A 16,985-nucleotide genomic window follows, 5' to 3' on the forward strand; every position below is an offset into this window, starting at 1 on the left:
TTGATACATTTCAGACTCTGTTTAGTTCACTGCAGCACAACCAACATGTACCTGCAGTATCCTAGGCATGCAAATAATGTGATGGATGGATGAATGAATGGACTAATGACTTTTCCCTCATCCCTCATGTCCAGTCAAGCACCAACTTCTGTCTCTTACTTCCTTGAACTTTTGTCTCCAATTCCTTCCTGTTCTTATTCTCCTAGATCAGGCTGTCATCTCTCACCTTGGTCACTCAATAGCCTGCCTTTGGCTTCATCACTGTTAGTGCATTTTCCTCCCTCCAGTCCATCATCTATACCATTACTGAAATTTGTTATGTAAGACATGTATATATATATATATATATATATAGCTTTATATATTCTAGTACCCACATTAAAAAATAAAAAGAGGTAATATTGATTTTAATAATATTTTGTATTTGACCCAGTATATCCAAAATATTATTTCAACATGTGGCCTTAATCACATTTCAATGTGCTCAATCTATACATGACATGCTCCATCCTCTTTTTCATACAGTGTCAGCCTGAATGCTATTTCCTTCATGAAGCCTGCCTTGACTTATTCAGGAGAATTTCTCTACTCATGGCATTGAAAGTGTTTTGACCATATCTTGTATGAAGTATATTTTACACTGTTTCATTGATATATGTATGTACACACACATATAGAGATACATATACTCCTAGATATTTGTCTATAGCTATCCTGAAATCTATGTCTATATATGTATGTGTATCTAAATCTATACTTATGTAAAACTGGAACAAAAGTTTAAAACGGTTTTATTTCATGGGGCACATTTTAGTGTTTTCTGTAATGTTAAAAAAAATTGAGGGAAGGAGAAAAGATGGTGGCGTGAGAAGTATTGTGGAAATCTCCTCTCAAAACCACATATATTTTGAAAATACAGCAAGTACAACTACTCCTAAAAGAGTGACCAGCCAGTCTGCATCTGGGAGAAGTGAACATCTCATGGAAAAGGGTAAAGTAAAAAACCACAGCCCGGCAGGACTCAAGCACTCCCCACTCCCTAGCTCGCTGGCAGGGAGGAAGAGAATCAGAGTGGGAGGGAGTGGAAGCACAGGACTGCTAAATAACCAGTGGTAGGAATCTACTCCAGGAACACAGACCCACATTGCATGGTGCTCTGGACTTTAGAGGGGCTGAAAACCAAAGCCAGAGACTAAGACTGCAAACAGGTTCCCACAACCGGCTGCCCTACTTTAAAAGACTTCTCAACAGTCAGAGGGCTGCTAAAGGGGCAAGGATTTAGGAGAAGAAACAGGTGGAAAAAATTGTCCTGGCACACTCAGCACAGCAGGTTGGGGACTTTCAGGAGCTTCAGGTACCTTATTACCTTGGTTGGCAGTGCAGTCCTGAGGTCCCTCACTGCGATAAGCAGCCTGCTGCTCGTTCCTCCCCACAAGCACCTGCGTGCAAACCTGCTGTACTTGCCATTGCTTTAGACTAGCCGGAGGGCAGCCCTGCCTATGGCAACAGCGCAGCTTAAAGCACAGGCTTATCACTGTGTGCAGCTAAACAAGAGAGACAGCAGAGACAGGTACAGTGACTCAGAAGTATGAAGGGGCATTGCTCTCCCTGTAAATACCTGTGCTGGTCGCCTGCGACCCCATGGCCACCTAGGCCAGCAGGAGGGCAGCCTCAACCATGGCAGTTTAGGGGATTAACCCAGAGGCCACTCTCTGTGTGCAGTTGACTGGCACAGACAGTGGAGACAGGCACTGCTACTAGGAAACACGAAAGGGCTTTGTACTGGTGGTAGAACCTGTGCCACTCACCTGTGACCCCCACCATTACCCTATAACATGCCGAGGGTGGTGCACCCATGGCAGCTTAGGGGATTAACCCAGAGACCACTCCCTGCTCACAATTGACTGGCACATACAGTGGAGACATGCACTGCAACTGGGAAACACAAAAGGGCTTTGTCCTCCTGGCTGACACCTGTGCCACTCGCCTGTGACCATTCCCATCACTCCAGAACTATGAAAAAGAAAAAGAACCTTGTTCAATCCAAAATCCTTCAGACACCAGAAAGAGGGCTTGATGAGACTGAAATCACCAATCTTCCTGAAAAAGAATTCAAAATAAAAGTCTTAAGCATGCTAATGGAGCTACAGAAAAATATTCAAGAGCTAAGAGATGAATTCAGGAGGGAGATAAATGAAACAAACAAGGAAGGGATTTAAAAGCAGATTAGGAGAGGTAGAGGAGACAGTTAATGGAATAGAAATCAGAGAATAGGAATACAGAGAAGCTGAGGCAGAGAGAGGAAAAAGGATCTCTAGGAATGAGAGAATATTAAGAGAACTGTATGACCAATCCAAATGGAACAATATTTGCATTATAGAGGTACCAGTAGAAGAAGAGAGAGAAAAAGGACAGAAGGTGTCTTTGAAGAAATAATTGCTGAAAAGTTACCCAGTCTGGGGAAGGAAATAGTCTCTAAGGCCATGGAAGTCCATAGATCTCCTGACCCAAGGGACCCAAGGAGGACAACACCAAGACATATAATAATCAAAATGGCAAATATCAAGGACATGGACAGAGTAGTAGAAGCAGCCAGAGAGAGAAAAAAGATCACCTACAAATGAAAATCCATCAGGCTACCATCAGACTTCTCAGCAGAAACCTTACAGGCCAGAAGAGTGGCATGATATATTCAGACCAATGAAACAGAAAGGCTTCGAACCAAGACTATTCTAACCTGTAAGATTATCATTTAAATTTGAAGGAGGGATTAAAAAATTCCCAGATAAGCAAAAGTTGAGGGAATTTACCTCTCAAAAACCATCACTGCAGTGAATTTTAAAGGGACTGCTCTAGATGGAAGTGTGCCTAAGGCTAAATAGCTGTCACTAGAGAAAAGAAAATGACAGCAAAAGGAAGTAGACCAATTAAATACTAAACAAATGAAAAATTAAATCAGCTACCCACAAAGTCAGTCAAGGGATACACAAAGAGTACAGAATATGACCCCTAACATGTAAAGAGTGGAGGAGGAAGAAAAAGAAAGAAGAGAAAAAAGAATTTTCAGATTGTGTTTATAATATAATAGTATGAGTTAAGATAGACTGCTGGATAGTAAAGAAGCTGCCCTTGAATCTTTGGTAACCAAGAATCCAAAGCCTGCAGTGGCAATAAGTACATACCTATCAATAATCACCCTAAATGTAAATGGACTGAATGCACTAATCAAAAGACTCAGAGTTACAGAATGGATAAAAAAACATGACCCATCTATATGCTGCCTACAAGAGACTCACTTTAAACCAAAAAACACACACAGACTAAAAGTGAAGGGATGAAAAAAGATATTTCATGCAACTAATAGGGAGAAAAAAGCAGGAGTTGCAGTACTTGTATCAGACAAAATAGACTCCAAAACAATGAAAGTAACAAGAAAAAAAGAAGGACATTATGTAGTGATAAAGGGGTCAGTCCAACAAGAGGATATAACCATTATAAATATCTATGCATCCAACACAGGAGTAACAACACAGGAGAAACAAATACTAACACAATTAAAGGGGGAAATAGAATGCAAGCATTCATTTTCAACACACCACTCACTCCAAGGACAAATCAACCAGACAGAAAATAAGTAAGGAGACAGAGGCACTGAACAACCCATTAGAACAGATGGACCTAACAGACATCTACAGAATACTCCACCCAATAACAGCAGGGTACACATCCTTCTCAAGTGCACATGGAACATTTTTCAGAATAGATCACATACTAGGCCACAAAAATAGCCTCAGCAAATTCAAAAAGATTGAAATTGTACCCACCTACTTCTCAGATCACAAAGGTATGAAGCTAGAAATAAATTGTACAGAGAAAACAAAAAGGCTCACAAACACATGGAGGCTTAACAACATGCTCCTAAATAATGGATCAATGACCAAATTAGAACAGAGATCAAGCAATATATGGAGACAAATGAAAAAAACAGCTCAACACCCCAACTTCTGTGGGATGCAGCAAAGGTAGTTGTAAGAGGACAGTGTATAGCAATCCAGGCCTATTTAAAGAAGGCAGAACAATCCCAAATAACCAGTCTAACTTCACAATTATTGAAATTGGAAAAAAGAAGAGCTCAAAGTCAGTAGAAGTATGGACATAATAAAGATTAGAGAAGAAATAAATCAAATTGAGGAGAATAAAACAGTAGAAAAATTATTGAAACCAAGAGCTGGTTCTTTGAGAAAATAAACAAAATAGATAAACCCCTAGCAAGACTATCAAGAAAAAAAGAGAATCTACACACATAAGCAGAATCAGAAACAAGGAAGGAAAAATCACTACAGACACCAAAGAAATACAAAGTATTATTAGAGAATAGTAAGAAAAAATATATGCTAACAAATTGGATAACCTAGAAGAAATGGACAACTTTTTAGAAAAAAACAACCTTCCCAGACTGACCAAGGAAGAAAAAGAAAATCTCAATAGACCAATTACCAGCAATGAAATTGAATCAGTAATCAAAAAACTACCCAAGAACAAAACTCCCTGCTTAATTTTATCAGACATTTAGAGAAGACCTAATACCCATTCTCCTTAAAGTTTTCCAAAAAATAGGAGAGCATACTTCCAAACTCATTCTATGAGGCCAGCCTCACTCTAATACTGAAACCAGGCAAGGACACCACAAAAAAAGAAAACTACAGACCAATATCCCTGATGAACATAGATGCAAAAATACTCAACAAAATAGCAAACTGAATTGAAAAATACATCAAGAGGGTCATACATCCTAATCAAGTAGGATTCATCGCAGAGATCCAAGGATGGTACAACATTTGAAAATCCATCAACATCACCCACTATATCAATAAAACAAGTACAAAAATCACATGATCATATCCATAGATGCTGAAAAAGCATTTGACAAAATTCAACACCCATTCATGATAAAAATTCTCAACAAAATGGGTATAGAGGGCAAGTACTTCAACATAATAAAGGCCATATATGATAAACCCACAGCCAGCATCATACTTAACAGTGAAAAGCTGAAAGGTTTTCCTCTAACATAGGAAACAAGAAAAGGATGCCCACTCTCCTCACTTTTATTCACCATAGTTCTGGAGGTCCTAGCCATGGCAATCAGACAACACAAAGTAATAAAAGGAATCCAGATTGGTAAGGAAGAAGTTAAACTGTTACTGTTTGCAGATGACATGATATTATACATAAAAAACCCTAAAGAATCCACTCCAAAACTACTAGAACGAATATCTGAATTCAGCAAAATTGCAGGATACTAAATTAATACACAGAAATTTATTGCATTCCTATACACTAACAATAAACTAGAAGAAATATAAATCATTTAAACAATTCCATTTACAATTGCATCAAAAAGAATAAAATACCTAGGAATGAATCTAACCAAGGAAGTGAAAGACCTATACCCTGAAAACTAGAAGACACTTGAAAGAAATTAAAGAGTACACTAATAAGTGGAAATTCATCCCATGCTCTTTGGTAGGAAGAATTAATATTGTCAAATGGCCATCCTGCCTTAAAGTAATCTACAGATTCAATGTAATCCCTATCAAAATACTGACAACATTCTTCAACGAACTGGAACAAATAGTTCTAAAATTCATATGGAACCAGAAAAGACCTGAATAGCCCAAAGCAATCCTGAGAAAGAAGAGTAAAGCAAGGGGGATTACACTCCCCTACTTCAAGCTCTACTACTATATCAAACTAAAATGCTTCTGTACAGCAAAGGACACCATCAGTAGAACAAAAAGGCATCCTACAGTATGGGAGAATATATTCATAAATGACATGTCCAATAAGGGGTTGACATCCAAAATATATAAAGTGTTTATGTACCTCAACAACCGAATAGCAAATAACCTGATTAGAAAATGGGCAGAGTATCTGAGCAGTTCTCCAAAGAGGAAATTCAGATGGCCAACAGGCACATGAAAAGATTCTCCACATCCCTAATCATCAGAGATGCACATTAAAACCACAATGAGATATCACCTCACACCAATTAGGATGGCCAACATCCAAAAGACAAACAACAAATGCTGGCAAGGATGCAGAGAAAAGGGAACCCTCCTACACTTCTGGTGGGAATGTAAATTAGTTCAACCATTGTGGAAAGCAGTATGGTGGTTCCTCAAAAAAACTAAAAATAATTCCAGGAATTCCACCTCTAGGAATTTACCCTAGAATACAGCAGTCCAGATTCAAAAAGACATATGCACCCCTATGTTTCTTGCTGCACTATTTACAATAGCCAAGAAATGGAAGCAACCTAAGTGTCCATCAGTAGATGAATGGATGAAGATGTGGTACATATATACACAATGAAATATTTTTCAGCCATAAGAAGAAAACAACAACATGGATAGAGCTAAAGGGTATTATGCTCAGTGAAATAAGCCAGGCAGAGAAAGACAAATAGCAAATTATTTCACTCATCTGTGGAATATAAGAACAAAGAAAAAACTGAAGGAACAAAACAGCAACAGACTCACAGAACCCAAGAATGGATTTACAGTTACCAAAGGCAATGGGATTGGGGAGAGTGGGTAGATGGGAGGAATAAGGGGCATTATGATTAGCAGACATAATGTAGGGGTGGCTTGGGGAAGGCAGTATAGCACAGAGAAGACAGGTAGTGACTCTGTAGCATGTTATTATGCTGATGGACAGTGACTGTAATGGGGGCCGATTTTGGAACTTGATAATAGGAGAAATGTTGTAACCACAATGCTGCCCAGGTGAAACCTGAGCATGAGATGGTGTATCAATAATACCTTAATAAAAAAGAAATTGGGTGTGACTGACTATATTGGTTCCATGACTCACAAATAAGTTAGAATCCATAGTTTGAAAAATAGATCTACATTAGCAGCAATCTTGTCCATAATTTTATTGCATTTACCAGGTTGCACTAAACTTTTTTTCCATATCTATCTCTTTATCATACTCTAAACCTTTTTTTTCTTAAACCTTTGTGTTTCTATGGACAGGTCCAGTGCCTGGTGCCATGTGTATGCTGAGTATATATTTACTGAAGGACCCAAGTCCGAAGGGCTGTTCACATGGATTCAAAGGCAACATTTTAACTATCCCTTTAATCAACTACACAGTTTGTTCAGTGTTGTGGCAGCACTGACTGACTGAAATACAAGCACATTGGCGATGACATGATTTTCTTTGTTCTCACATCTACTTATATCTGAATAAGGAGCTCAGATTTGTGTTCTCATTCCTGCAATATGGAAAATGGATAGTAGTAAGAACAATTTAATATTTTTTAGTTAGAATCAACTCTAATACTTAAGGAGAAACAGGTTTTATTACTTCACGTGAAGGGATCTGAAGTTAAGTTTATGTTCTGTGGTTAGCAAACTATGCCTGGTATTTTTGAAATGTCTGATGATATGATACAATCTCAGTGTATCAGAGATAACCCAGATAGCTCCTTTTTAGACTAGTTTTACTGCTAATTAAAGGGCTAATTTTTCTCTCACAACTCAAGAGTGTGAATATATTTATTATCAAAATATTCAATAGTTGGACAAGCTAAGTAGGTCCAGGGAAACCTAATTGGGTATTTTCCATCTTGCATAATTCTGGTGCTTATATTTAAGAGAGATTGGGGAATAGCTGTTAGTAAAGGTATTGATTATAAGTCTTCTGCTTTTTAATAGCTGTGTATTAACTGAAGAAGTTCAATTTCAAGGAACTAAAATTTTGAAGAAAAATATCTAAACAGAAGTAGTCCTTTCACTCCCTCTTAGGTGAATAGTTTTGTTTTCATTACATTTTGAATGTTGCTGTCGGTCTGTTTGAAGAGAACCCATGACTAGATTGCTCTTAGTTTGACAAAAGATCATTATCTGGTTGGAGCATGTTCTGGAGTTAATAAATGTATAATGTGCAGAATCTTTGAAGATATTAAGTATAATCTCATTTTGAATGTAGAAGATGTTTCATAATAAATGTGTAAAAATTCTCTTGACAGAACGTTAATATGACAACTAATAAATACATAATTGGATAATTGTTAACAAAGAGACATATTACTGTGAAGTACCTTCAAATTATTTAGGTGCAATAACAAATTATCATTTTTTCCCTGAAAAATGACAAATAAATGAGCAATTATTTAAATAACTCATATTACTTATGATGAAGAATACACACTGAAAATTTTTTTGATGGAGCTATTTTAACTGTCTTTTAGTAATTCACTTTTGATTTTTATTCAGATAATTCATAATACTAAATTATCTGTAGAGAACAGTTGCCACTTGCAATGTACATATGTATGGATTTTACTTTTTACCTAGCTTACTGTATATGTATGAGACCTGTTATTAATTAATGTTAGGAAAACCTTAACCAAGATCATCCTGGCTTAGAAAGTTGTTCATGAATGTTGCTATTTCATCTGTAAATCCAGACTTAGACTTATAAATCCAGATTGCACTTTTCTTATTTAATCTTAAAATGAGTTTCCATTTATTTGATGAGCAAATACTTTGCAATTACATATTAAATAGTTTTGTTTATGTACTGTTTGATAAGATGTACCATTTTTAATACCTCTGGAATTTTCTGTTCTTGAGGTTAAAAGCCTTCAGGTATATACTGTTGTTACTATTATCATCATTATTTGAGAAAATGGCATTTCCACTTGCATTTCAGCATGGTTCCTTTCCACCATGTTCACATGAGAAGGGAACTCTTTTTGGCTCAGTGAAATATCCACATTGTTTTTCTGAGCTGCAGCCATCTAATGTGTGATTGTTTTAATGTGTAGTGTTATGAAATCTTATTTCACCATATTTCATCATGATCTGTTTTGCAATTTTAAAAATGACTTGTCTTTAAATACCTATAACAACTGTAATTCTGGTAAATGGATATATAATTTATATACTCTCATTAGATAATTTCTTTGACTAGCATATAAACTTTCACTTTCCGATCAGTTTAAGTGGGAAACTGACATTGTACATGGTCTTTGTTATCTCTAGTAGGACTTTTTACTATAAGGTTTATGAGAGGCTTTCAGTGATATATTTTTTCAAGTCTGGTGGTTCTCTGTGTACAGATATCACATTTCATTTTTCAGTTAATAAATAGTTCATATTTTACTGTCTCATTAGCCTTTCAGTAAATGGGTTTCAAAATGGTCTCATTAGCCTTTTGATAAATATCATTTTAATTAAATATGCATCAATATGGAAAAATCTACAGTCTAACAATGTCTGTAGTAATTACAATGTACTTTGTATTATTTTGCATTCTTACAGAATTGTGTACCTATTTTTGACGCAGAATAATTACACCATTGGGAGTCTATACTAACCTGTTATTTTGTGTTTATAAAGATCACAAGTCTATCAAGAAGGTGGCTTGAATTAATTTGATTTCATCTTTATCATAGTGCTAATGGAATTGATATTGTAACTTCTTTTATGCCAAGAAGTAAAGAATAACTTTATTCTTTAATAATGAACTCAGGTTTAATAACTTTTTGTGCTGATTCAGAAAACTCATTTGTTGCTTGCAGGATTTTTATAAAGATAGATGTTTTAATGCAGTTGAATATTATAAAAACTGTTCAGTTAAGTTCTTCAGCTAGTCATTAATATTGTTATGATATGACAGAGGTATTGCTAGAGAAAGGAACTTTAGAGATAGAAAAACTTGACCTCAGATGTATCTCAGATTTTCCAGTTACTATCATAAGTAACTGATATATTGGGAGATTATAATAACACTTGCCTCAAAGGACTATTTTGAGAAATAATTGAGATAATGAGATTTAGTAAGCACTAAAAAAAGTACATTAGTTTATCATAATAATATGTCATGGACTTTTTTGTTTTAAATATATTTAATTTTGCTGTAAATTATGTTGATCAGTTTTGCATTTGTGACAATTAAAAATGTTGATTAAATGTATATGAACATCAAGCTGTAAACTTGTTTTTGGACACCTTGAAAGCCATTGTAATCAGCATGTTGGAAAACATTACATAGTTGAAATTTAAAAAAATTGAATTGAATTTGCATGGCTTCAACTCATATAAGATGATTGTCATGCAATTTTGCTTTATTTCCTTACATATAATTGTTTTGTAATTCTGTATTATCTGTGAAACTAAATTGTAAATAAAAAGTTGATTAGAAATTATTTTTCAGGTTCCTTTCATACCTAAAAGTATTTTAAAAAATGTTTTAAACCACTTAGTCTATTCGTTTGTTGGATTTTAACATGATATACTTTTGTTGGATATTCCCTACAGCCCTTGATTTTAGAAGAAAAAAATGGATAAATAAAACAATGAAATATTTATAGAACAATAACATCAATTATGGTGCAGTTGTATTATGCTCTTAAGACATTTATATATATGGATATGTATCTATATGCCTAGAGAAAAAATTGTGTTAGTATTCATAGCAAATTGCTTATAGAATTACTTCTAGAAAAGGGATTGGAATGGCTTAGAGTGTATATCAAAGAGTTTTGTGATGTAGGCAACCTAAATTGAGAGTTAATTTAACAAAAAAGAGGAGGGATTTATTGAATAAAGTTTTGGTGTAGCACAGTGTTGAAAAGAGTAGGAGACATAGGCCTTAGGAAGCATAGTAGAAACACTCAGTTTAAGTGGCAAAAATTTGTAGGCAGTTTCTGTGGCAGTTGTTGAGGCCTTGTAACCGAGAGCCCTACCAGCATGATACAGAACGGGGGGAACGGCAGTGCACCAAAGGGAAGGGCGGCATGAAGAGCATCACAGAGTTTATACTGTAGAGGGATGTTTTCTTCTTCTTTTTTTTTTCAAGATATGTATAAAAATAGCAGCCTGTAACATCTTTTATGTTGACAGATAGTAACCGCACTAGTGGGGGTGAGGATTTAATAATATGGGTTTAATAATATGGGTTAAACCACTATGTTGTATATTTGAAACCAATGTAAGATTGAATATCAATGATATTTCAATAAAGAAGAAAAAAATGACAAGAAACTAGCATTTTGGAAGATAAACACCACAAAACACCAAAGTTCAGTCCTTCTGCCATCTTTGATGACAACCAATATTGGTTGTGGATTTCAGTTGTTACATAGGAAAAACCCCAACTTTACTGGAATTTAATCCATACACCGAGTGATTCACCCATTTGAAGAATATAATTGGAATTGTGTGCTTATTAGCAAAATCGATATCATAAACATTACCCCAGAAAGAAACCCCATATCCCTTAGTCACTGGCTTGTAAATAGCTGCCCTCTTGCTGGGTCCTCAAATAGTCTTTCCTTTGTGGGTACACACCTCTGGTTTTTCTGTGCATCCAAATTTTCTCTTCTTTTAAGGATACCAGACAGATTGGATTAGGGCCCACCCTAACAGCCCCATTTTAATTTTTTAAATTTATTTATTTTTATTAAACTATCATTGATATACAATCTTATGATGGTTTCACATAAATGGCACAGTGGTTTGAATATTCACCCATGTTATCAAGTCCTCAACTCCCACCTTACATCACTGTCTGTCAGTGTAGTAGGATTCTATAGAGTCATTACTTGTCTTCTGTGTGCTGTACTGCCTTCCCAGTGACCTACCTATACGATGATTGTGAATTATAGTGCCCTTTAATCCCTTTCTCTCTTCCCACCCACACTCCCCAACCCCTCCCCTTTGGTAACCTAGTCCCTTCTTGGAGTCTGTGAGTCTGCTGCTATTTTGTTCCTTCAGTTTTGCTTTGTTCTTAGACTCCACAAATGAGTGAAGTCATTTGGTATTTGTCTTTCTCTGGCTGGCTTATTTCACTGAGCATAATATCCTCTAGCTCCATCCATGTTGTTGCAAATGGTAGGATTTCTTTTATTTTTATGAACAGCCCCATTTTAATTAACACTTCTTTAAGTGCCCTCTCCAAATATGGTCACATTCTGAAGTACTGAGAGTTAAGGCTTTAATGTATGAATTTTGAGGGAACATAATTCAGTCCATAACACTTCCTAAATATCCCTCTTTCCCTGAATAAGTATTGACTCTGCTAGGTGATGGGTACAGAGCTTATGTTCCAAGCCCATCGAGGCAGTATGGGGTCAAACTTTGCAACTTTGATTACCCCAGCCATCTCCATACCTTCATCCCCTAGCAAAGACTCATCTGCTGTCTGTCCCTATAGATTGCCTATTCTGAACATCTCCCTTAATGGAATTATATGATACATGGTCCTTTCTAACAGGCTTCTTTCACTTAGCACAGTATTTTCAAGATTCATCATGTTATAGTATGTATTAGCACTTTTATTCTTTTTTTTCTGGCTGAATAATATTCCTTTGTGTTTGTATATATAGATTTTATTTACTCATCAGTTGATGGAAATTTGGATAGTTTCTACCTTTTGGCTCTTATGAACAATGCTGCTTTAAACATTCAGGTACAAACTTTGTTTAAATACCTGTTTTCAATTCCTTTAGGTATACAGTTAGGAGTGGAATTGCTAGATCTATGTTTAAGCATTTGAGGAACTACCAAACTATTTTTCAAAAGTGGCTGCACTATTTTATGTACTCATGAGAAGTAGGGAGGTTTCAGTTTCTCCACATTCTCATCAACATGTTAAATTTATTTTTGATCATAGCCATCCAGATAGGTCTGAAGTGGTATTTCATTTTAATTTTGATTTGCATTAACCTGATAGCTAATCATATTATCTTATTATATGCTTATTGGCTATTTATATATATATATGTAAATTAAAAATGAGATTTTATATATATATATATATATAAATGCTTATGTATAATATAAATATATGTTATATGCTTATTGGCTATTTATATATATTTAGTTTATATATATAGGTATATATATATATTTTTTACTTCCACTATTTGTATTTTTTAAAACGATTTCAGATTTGTTCATTTTTTTTCTTACCATTAGTCTTCTTTCTTCATAATTTTGGGTGATTGTTTAACACAAAGTTGGTTACTACTTATAATTTCTCTGTGAGCCTGAGTAGTATGCTAACAAAAATAACTGGGACTTAGAAGGTAAGTAATTTTGTTCAAGGTCACAGAGCTAGTAAGTGGACTCAGACCATGTTAAATCCAGAGTCTGGTTTCTTAAACATGACACTATCATGTGTCTTAAGTCTTATATTTTCTCAAGTTCATTATTGCTGCCCTTGCCGCTGTTGCTGTTTTATCTGCCCTCATTATCTCATAGAAATAAATACTTAAATTTCAAAGGGACCTCATAGTTTATCAAATATCACTTTTACCAAATATAGGAAATCTGTGTTCAAGTTTGCTAAGGCCCAGTTGTTTAACTAGGATTGTATGTTGTTTTCCACCAACATCTGAATCAACTAGGTTACTTGTTAAAGTTGCATATTTCCAGGCATATCTCCCAATTTCACAAATGGGTACTGGGCCCAGGAGACAAATTTTAAGCAAGTGGATTGAGAACCACTTCTTCGGTGGTAGATATCTCACTGCCTTGCAAGACCGTTGTTTTGTTTGATGCTTTTCCGCCTGTTTCCTGGAAGCTTTTATCATTTGATCTGTCTACACTCTCTGTAGCAAGACTCAACAGGTCTATTCCCGTTGATGCTCAGCAGATACGTCTCTAGGATACAGAGAGAGAGGATTTGTAGTGCAGCTTCCCTTGTAGGAGTTCTGTTGAGTTAAATCATTCAGTTAAGACTCTCTTTCTCAGCATCTCCTGAGCAGAGGGGAGGCAGGATCACCTCTGATGTAAAGAGGAAAAATCTAGTAGGAATTTTAAGCATTAACCCAAAATGCTCAAGTCTTTTTGGTAGAACATGATACCATTGTTGAATACAGTTAATGTGAAAGTTTTATATTTTCTCTGAAGATAGAACTCTAGTCTTGGTGATAACAGTTTTACTTGATTTCATGTCAGAAGTTTTCTGAACAATATGATAGCTATAGGTAATATCAGATGGAGCATCCAGTGTCTTTGCACAGGCGGTAACCCCTACACTTTGTTTTCTCACTTGGGCTGCCAAGCTAGGAGAGGATACTATTAAAGGGTCAGACTCATGCGTTCAGGCCCCATTAGCTTTTGATTTATTACCAAAGCCATTTTGCTTACATCTTTACCTGTTTAACTCTCAGGATTTAACCGTCCTTTGGTTTTTAACTTGGTAAGAACTCAATGGATGGCTTTCTTTCCTTAGTGCTGTGACAAATTCAAGGAGCCTTATGGTAGTTGTGCATCAGATGAGTTGTGATTGTCAGATAGAAGGATGATAATAATGTGTGGATTGTATGGGCTTGGAAAAGCTCATTTTGTAGGATTGTTAAGTCCTGTCATTTTTTCTTTAATGTTGTCTTATTTTTTCCCCTGAACTAGCTTCTTATCACCAAGTTCTATAGCTTTTTCTTTTGTCATTCTCCTGTGAGGCCCTTCTGTCCTTTCCATTTTTTTTCTTACTGTCATCAGTCTAATCTAGGACCTTATCAGCTACAGAGTGATCAATACTAGTAAAGGTTAAATAGGTCAGATGTGAATTTATTACATGAGTGCTCACTTGATTTATGGAAATGCATTGTCAACAGGTTACAATTTGCATTATTCAATATTCATTTATAGGCACTTACGACACTGTCAAATGCTAGCATGTGAGCAATTTTTAAAGACCTGCTTTGTGCTTGGATAGTTCAAAGCAGCTCCCATTAAATAATTAAGAGACTATTAGGAGGGTTTGGCTTCCTTTCAGGAACTGAATGGGGTCTTTCCTGAAGACTAAGTAGGGTCAGAACAAGTCTGGAATCAGAAAGAGGTGTTTGGTAACTTTTCCTTCATGATTAAAAAACAGGAAAAAGAAAGCATTTTGTACTTTACTTTGATTCCACACAGTGGTTTCTGAAGCATATGCCATTCTTGTCATATGAATTCCTTAACTTAAAATGGGTTTATTTAAATCCCTGATGTATTTCCCCATGTTCTCCATTCACGCTTAGGAGGCAGGTGGTTTATGAGCCACTGAACTTAGCAGAGGAGAAATAATTTGGCACAAAATATGTAGAATCAAATCTTAGTATAACCCTCACCACCCCATCCTTGAAGGCATTTTCCTTTAGTTCATAATCTTCACTAACCACTTTATCTCCTGTAAGAACATAAGCATCAGCAAAGGTTATGACCAAAGTTGTCAAGGAAAATGGGCAAAGTAAAATCAACACCCTACAGCAGCATTACAAATGGCAGCACCTGGAGCCCAGGGAACCAGGGAAGGGGTCCTAAGTGCAGTGCCTTTTCTCTGCTTCCCTTAATTTCTCAGCATTTAAAGGCAGTTTTCTCTTCTTTATACAGTATTTTTCTCAGTTTTAATATTTTTACAATCTGACTTTTGCCAAGTATATTTACAAACATTATCTCACCTAATTCTCAAAGCAGTACTGCTGGGTAGGTAGTACCAGCCTTTAGTCCAGCAAGTCACACACCTGTCTTCCATTATAGTAACTTTTTGACTACCTCTAATATTTTTTTCCTTTCATTGAAAATTTGTTGTTTTTCCTTTCCCTGATATGTATTTTCAGCCATATTTAAGAAACATTCATTTAATAACCAGTTGGTAGAAGGCATGTGGTCTCTCTTTTCCTCTATACTGGTTTTTTTGTGGGTTTTTTTTGCATCATTTAAGCCATTTTTAAGTGTTTTGGGCTAAATCACTTAATTCTCTGTAAGAAAAAACTGGATAGTTTTGTAGGTTCTTTCCCCCATAAGTAACAAAACAGATGAAATCAACACTTGGATTTTCACTTTTACCCTATTTGTTCACCACAGTGTTTAGACTTATGGGCATTTGTGAGAAAAGGACCCATGATCTCACAGGACGTGAAACATGAAAATGACGCTGATCAGGAATTCTACCTACTCATGCTAGTTTTTCTCTTTTGTTGTAGTAATGTAAGACTAAGTCCTGTCATCCTTGCTCATGCATTGTGCCCACAGCCTGAGAGAAGGAGACAGCCAGCTTACACTTCCTTCTTTAGCTGCTGCCCTGTCCTACTCTTGCTGTTTTCTTCCTATGAGATCAAATTTGCTTATTAGAAATAAGGAATAGAACTTATCAAAACAAAAGAGATGGCATTATCAGTGGTCATTTGAAAAGCGCTTAAGCAGTCTGTTTACACCTTCATTAAGATTTTAATTAATAGACTACCTTCTAGGGCAGTTTTAAGTTTACTGAAAAACTGAGCAGAAAGTACAGGGAATTCCAATATACCTACCTCCGTGTTTCTAGCACACAGAATTTTTCCTATTACTAACAACTTGTATTAGTGTGAATCATGTTATAAAATTGGTCAACAAATATTGATATATTATTATCAACCAAAGTCCATCATTTACGTTAGGGTTCATTCTTTGTATTGTACAGGTCTGTAGATTTTAACAGATGCATAATGTCTTGAATCCACCTCATTGCCCTAAAAATCCCCTGTGCTCTATCTTTTCATCCCTCCCTCCTTTCTATTCCATTCCATCACCTTCCAACTCCTAGCAATCATTGATCTTTTTGCTGTCCCCATAATTTTTCCTTTTCTAGAATGTCATGTAGTTGGAATCATATATCATGTAACCTTTTCAGACTGGCTTCTTTGACTTAGTAATAAGCATTTAAGGCTCTTCCATGTCTTACATGTCTTGATAGCTCATTTCTTTTTATTATTAAATAATATTCTGTTGTATAGATGTACCATGGTTTATCTGTTATTAAAGAACATCTGGTTGCTTCTAAGTCTTGGCAATTATGAATAAAACTAGTATAAACATTTGTATGCAGGTTTTTGTATGGACATATGTTTTCAACTCATTAGGTAAATACAGAGTGTTTATACCTTTTTAACACTTCAGAAAATTAGAATGCCTGTGAATATTTTAAGATTTAAAATACTCCAT

At 35.7% G+C, this 16,985-nt stretch overlaps 1 protein-coding gene across 9 annotated transcripts in view; it reads left to right on the forward strand.

The window, feature by feature from the left end:
- IMMP2L (inner mitochondrial membrane peptidase subunit 2) overlaps positions 1-16,985 on the forward strand; it is a 917,077-nt gene that overhangs the window by 158,053 nt on the left and 742,039 nt on the right. The window contains exon 6 of one of the 9 annotated variants that reach the window (XR_005063788.2): positions 7,041-7,140. The exons of 7 other annotated variants lie outside the window; for them this stretch is intronic. Coding sequence is in view for 1 of the 2 variants with exons in the window: in XM_037027502.2 (XP_036883397.2) it covers positions 7,041-7,194 (154 nt within the window). In the remaining variant the exon portion in view is untranslated. Of the gene's footprint in view, positions 1-7,040; positions 10,160-16,985 lie in introns of those variants that run through there. One more of the 9 variants, XM_037027502.2, reaches the window with a different exon arrangement.

This window comes from Manis javanica, chromosome 6 (genome assembly GCF_040802235.1).
Source record: "Manis javanica isolate MJ-LG chromosome 6, MJ_LKY, whole genome shotgun sequence".
In the NCBI taxonomy this organism is placed as follows: Eukaryota; Metazoa; Chordata; class Mammalia; order Pholidota; family Manidae; genus Manis; species Manis javanica.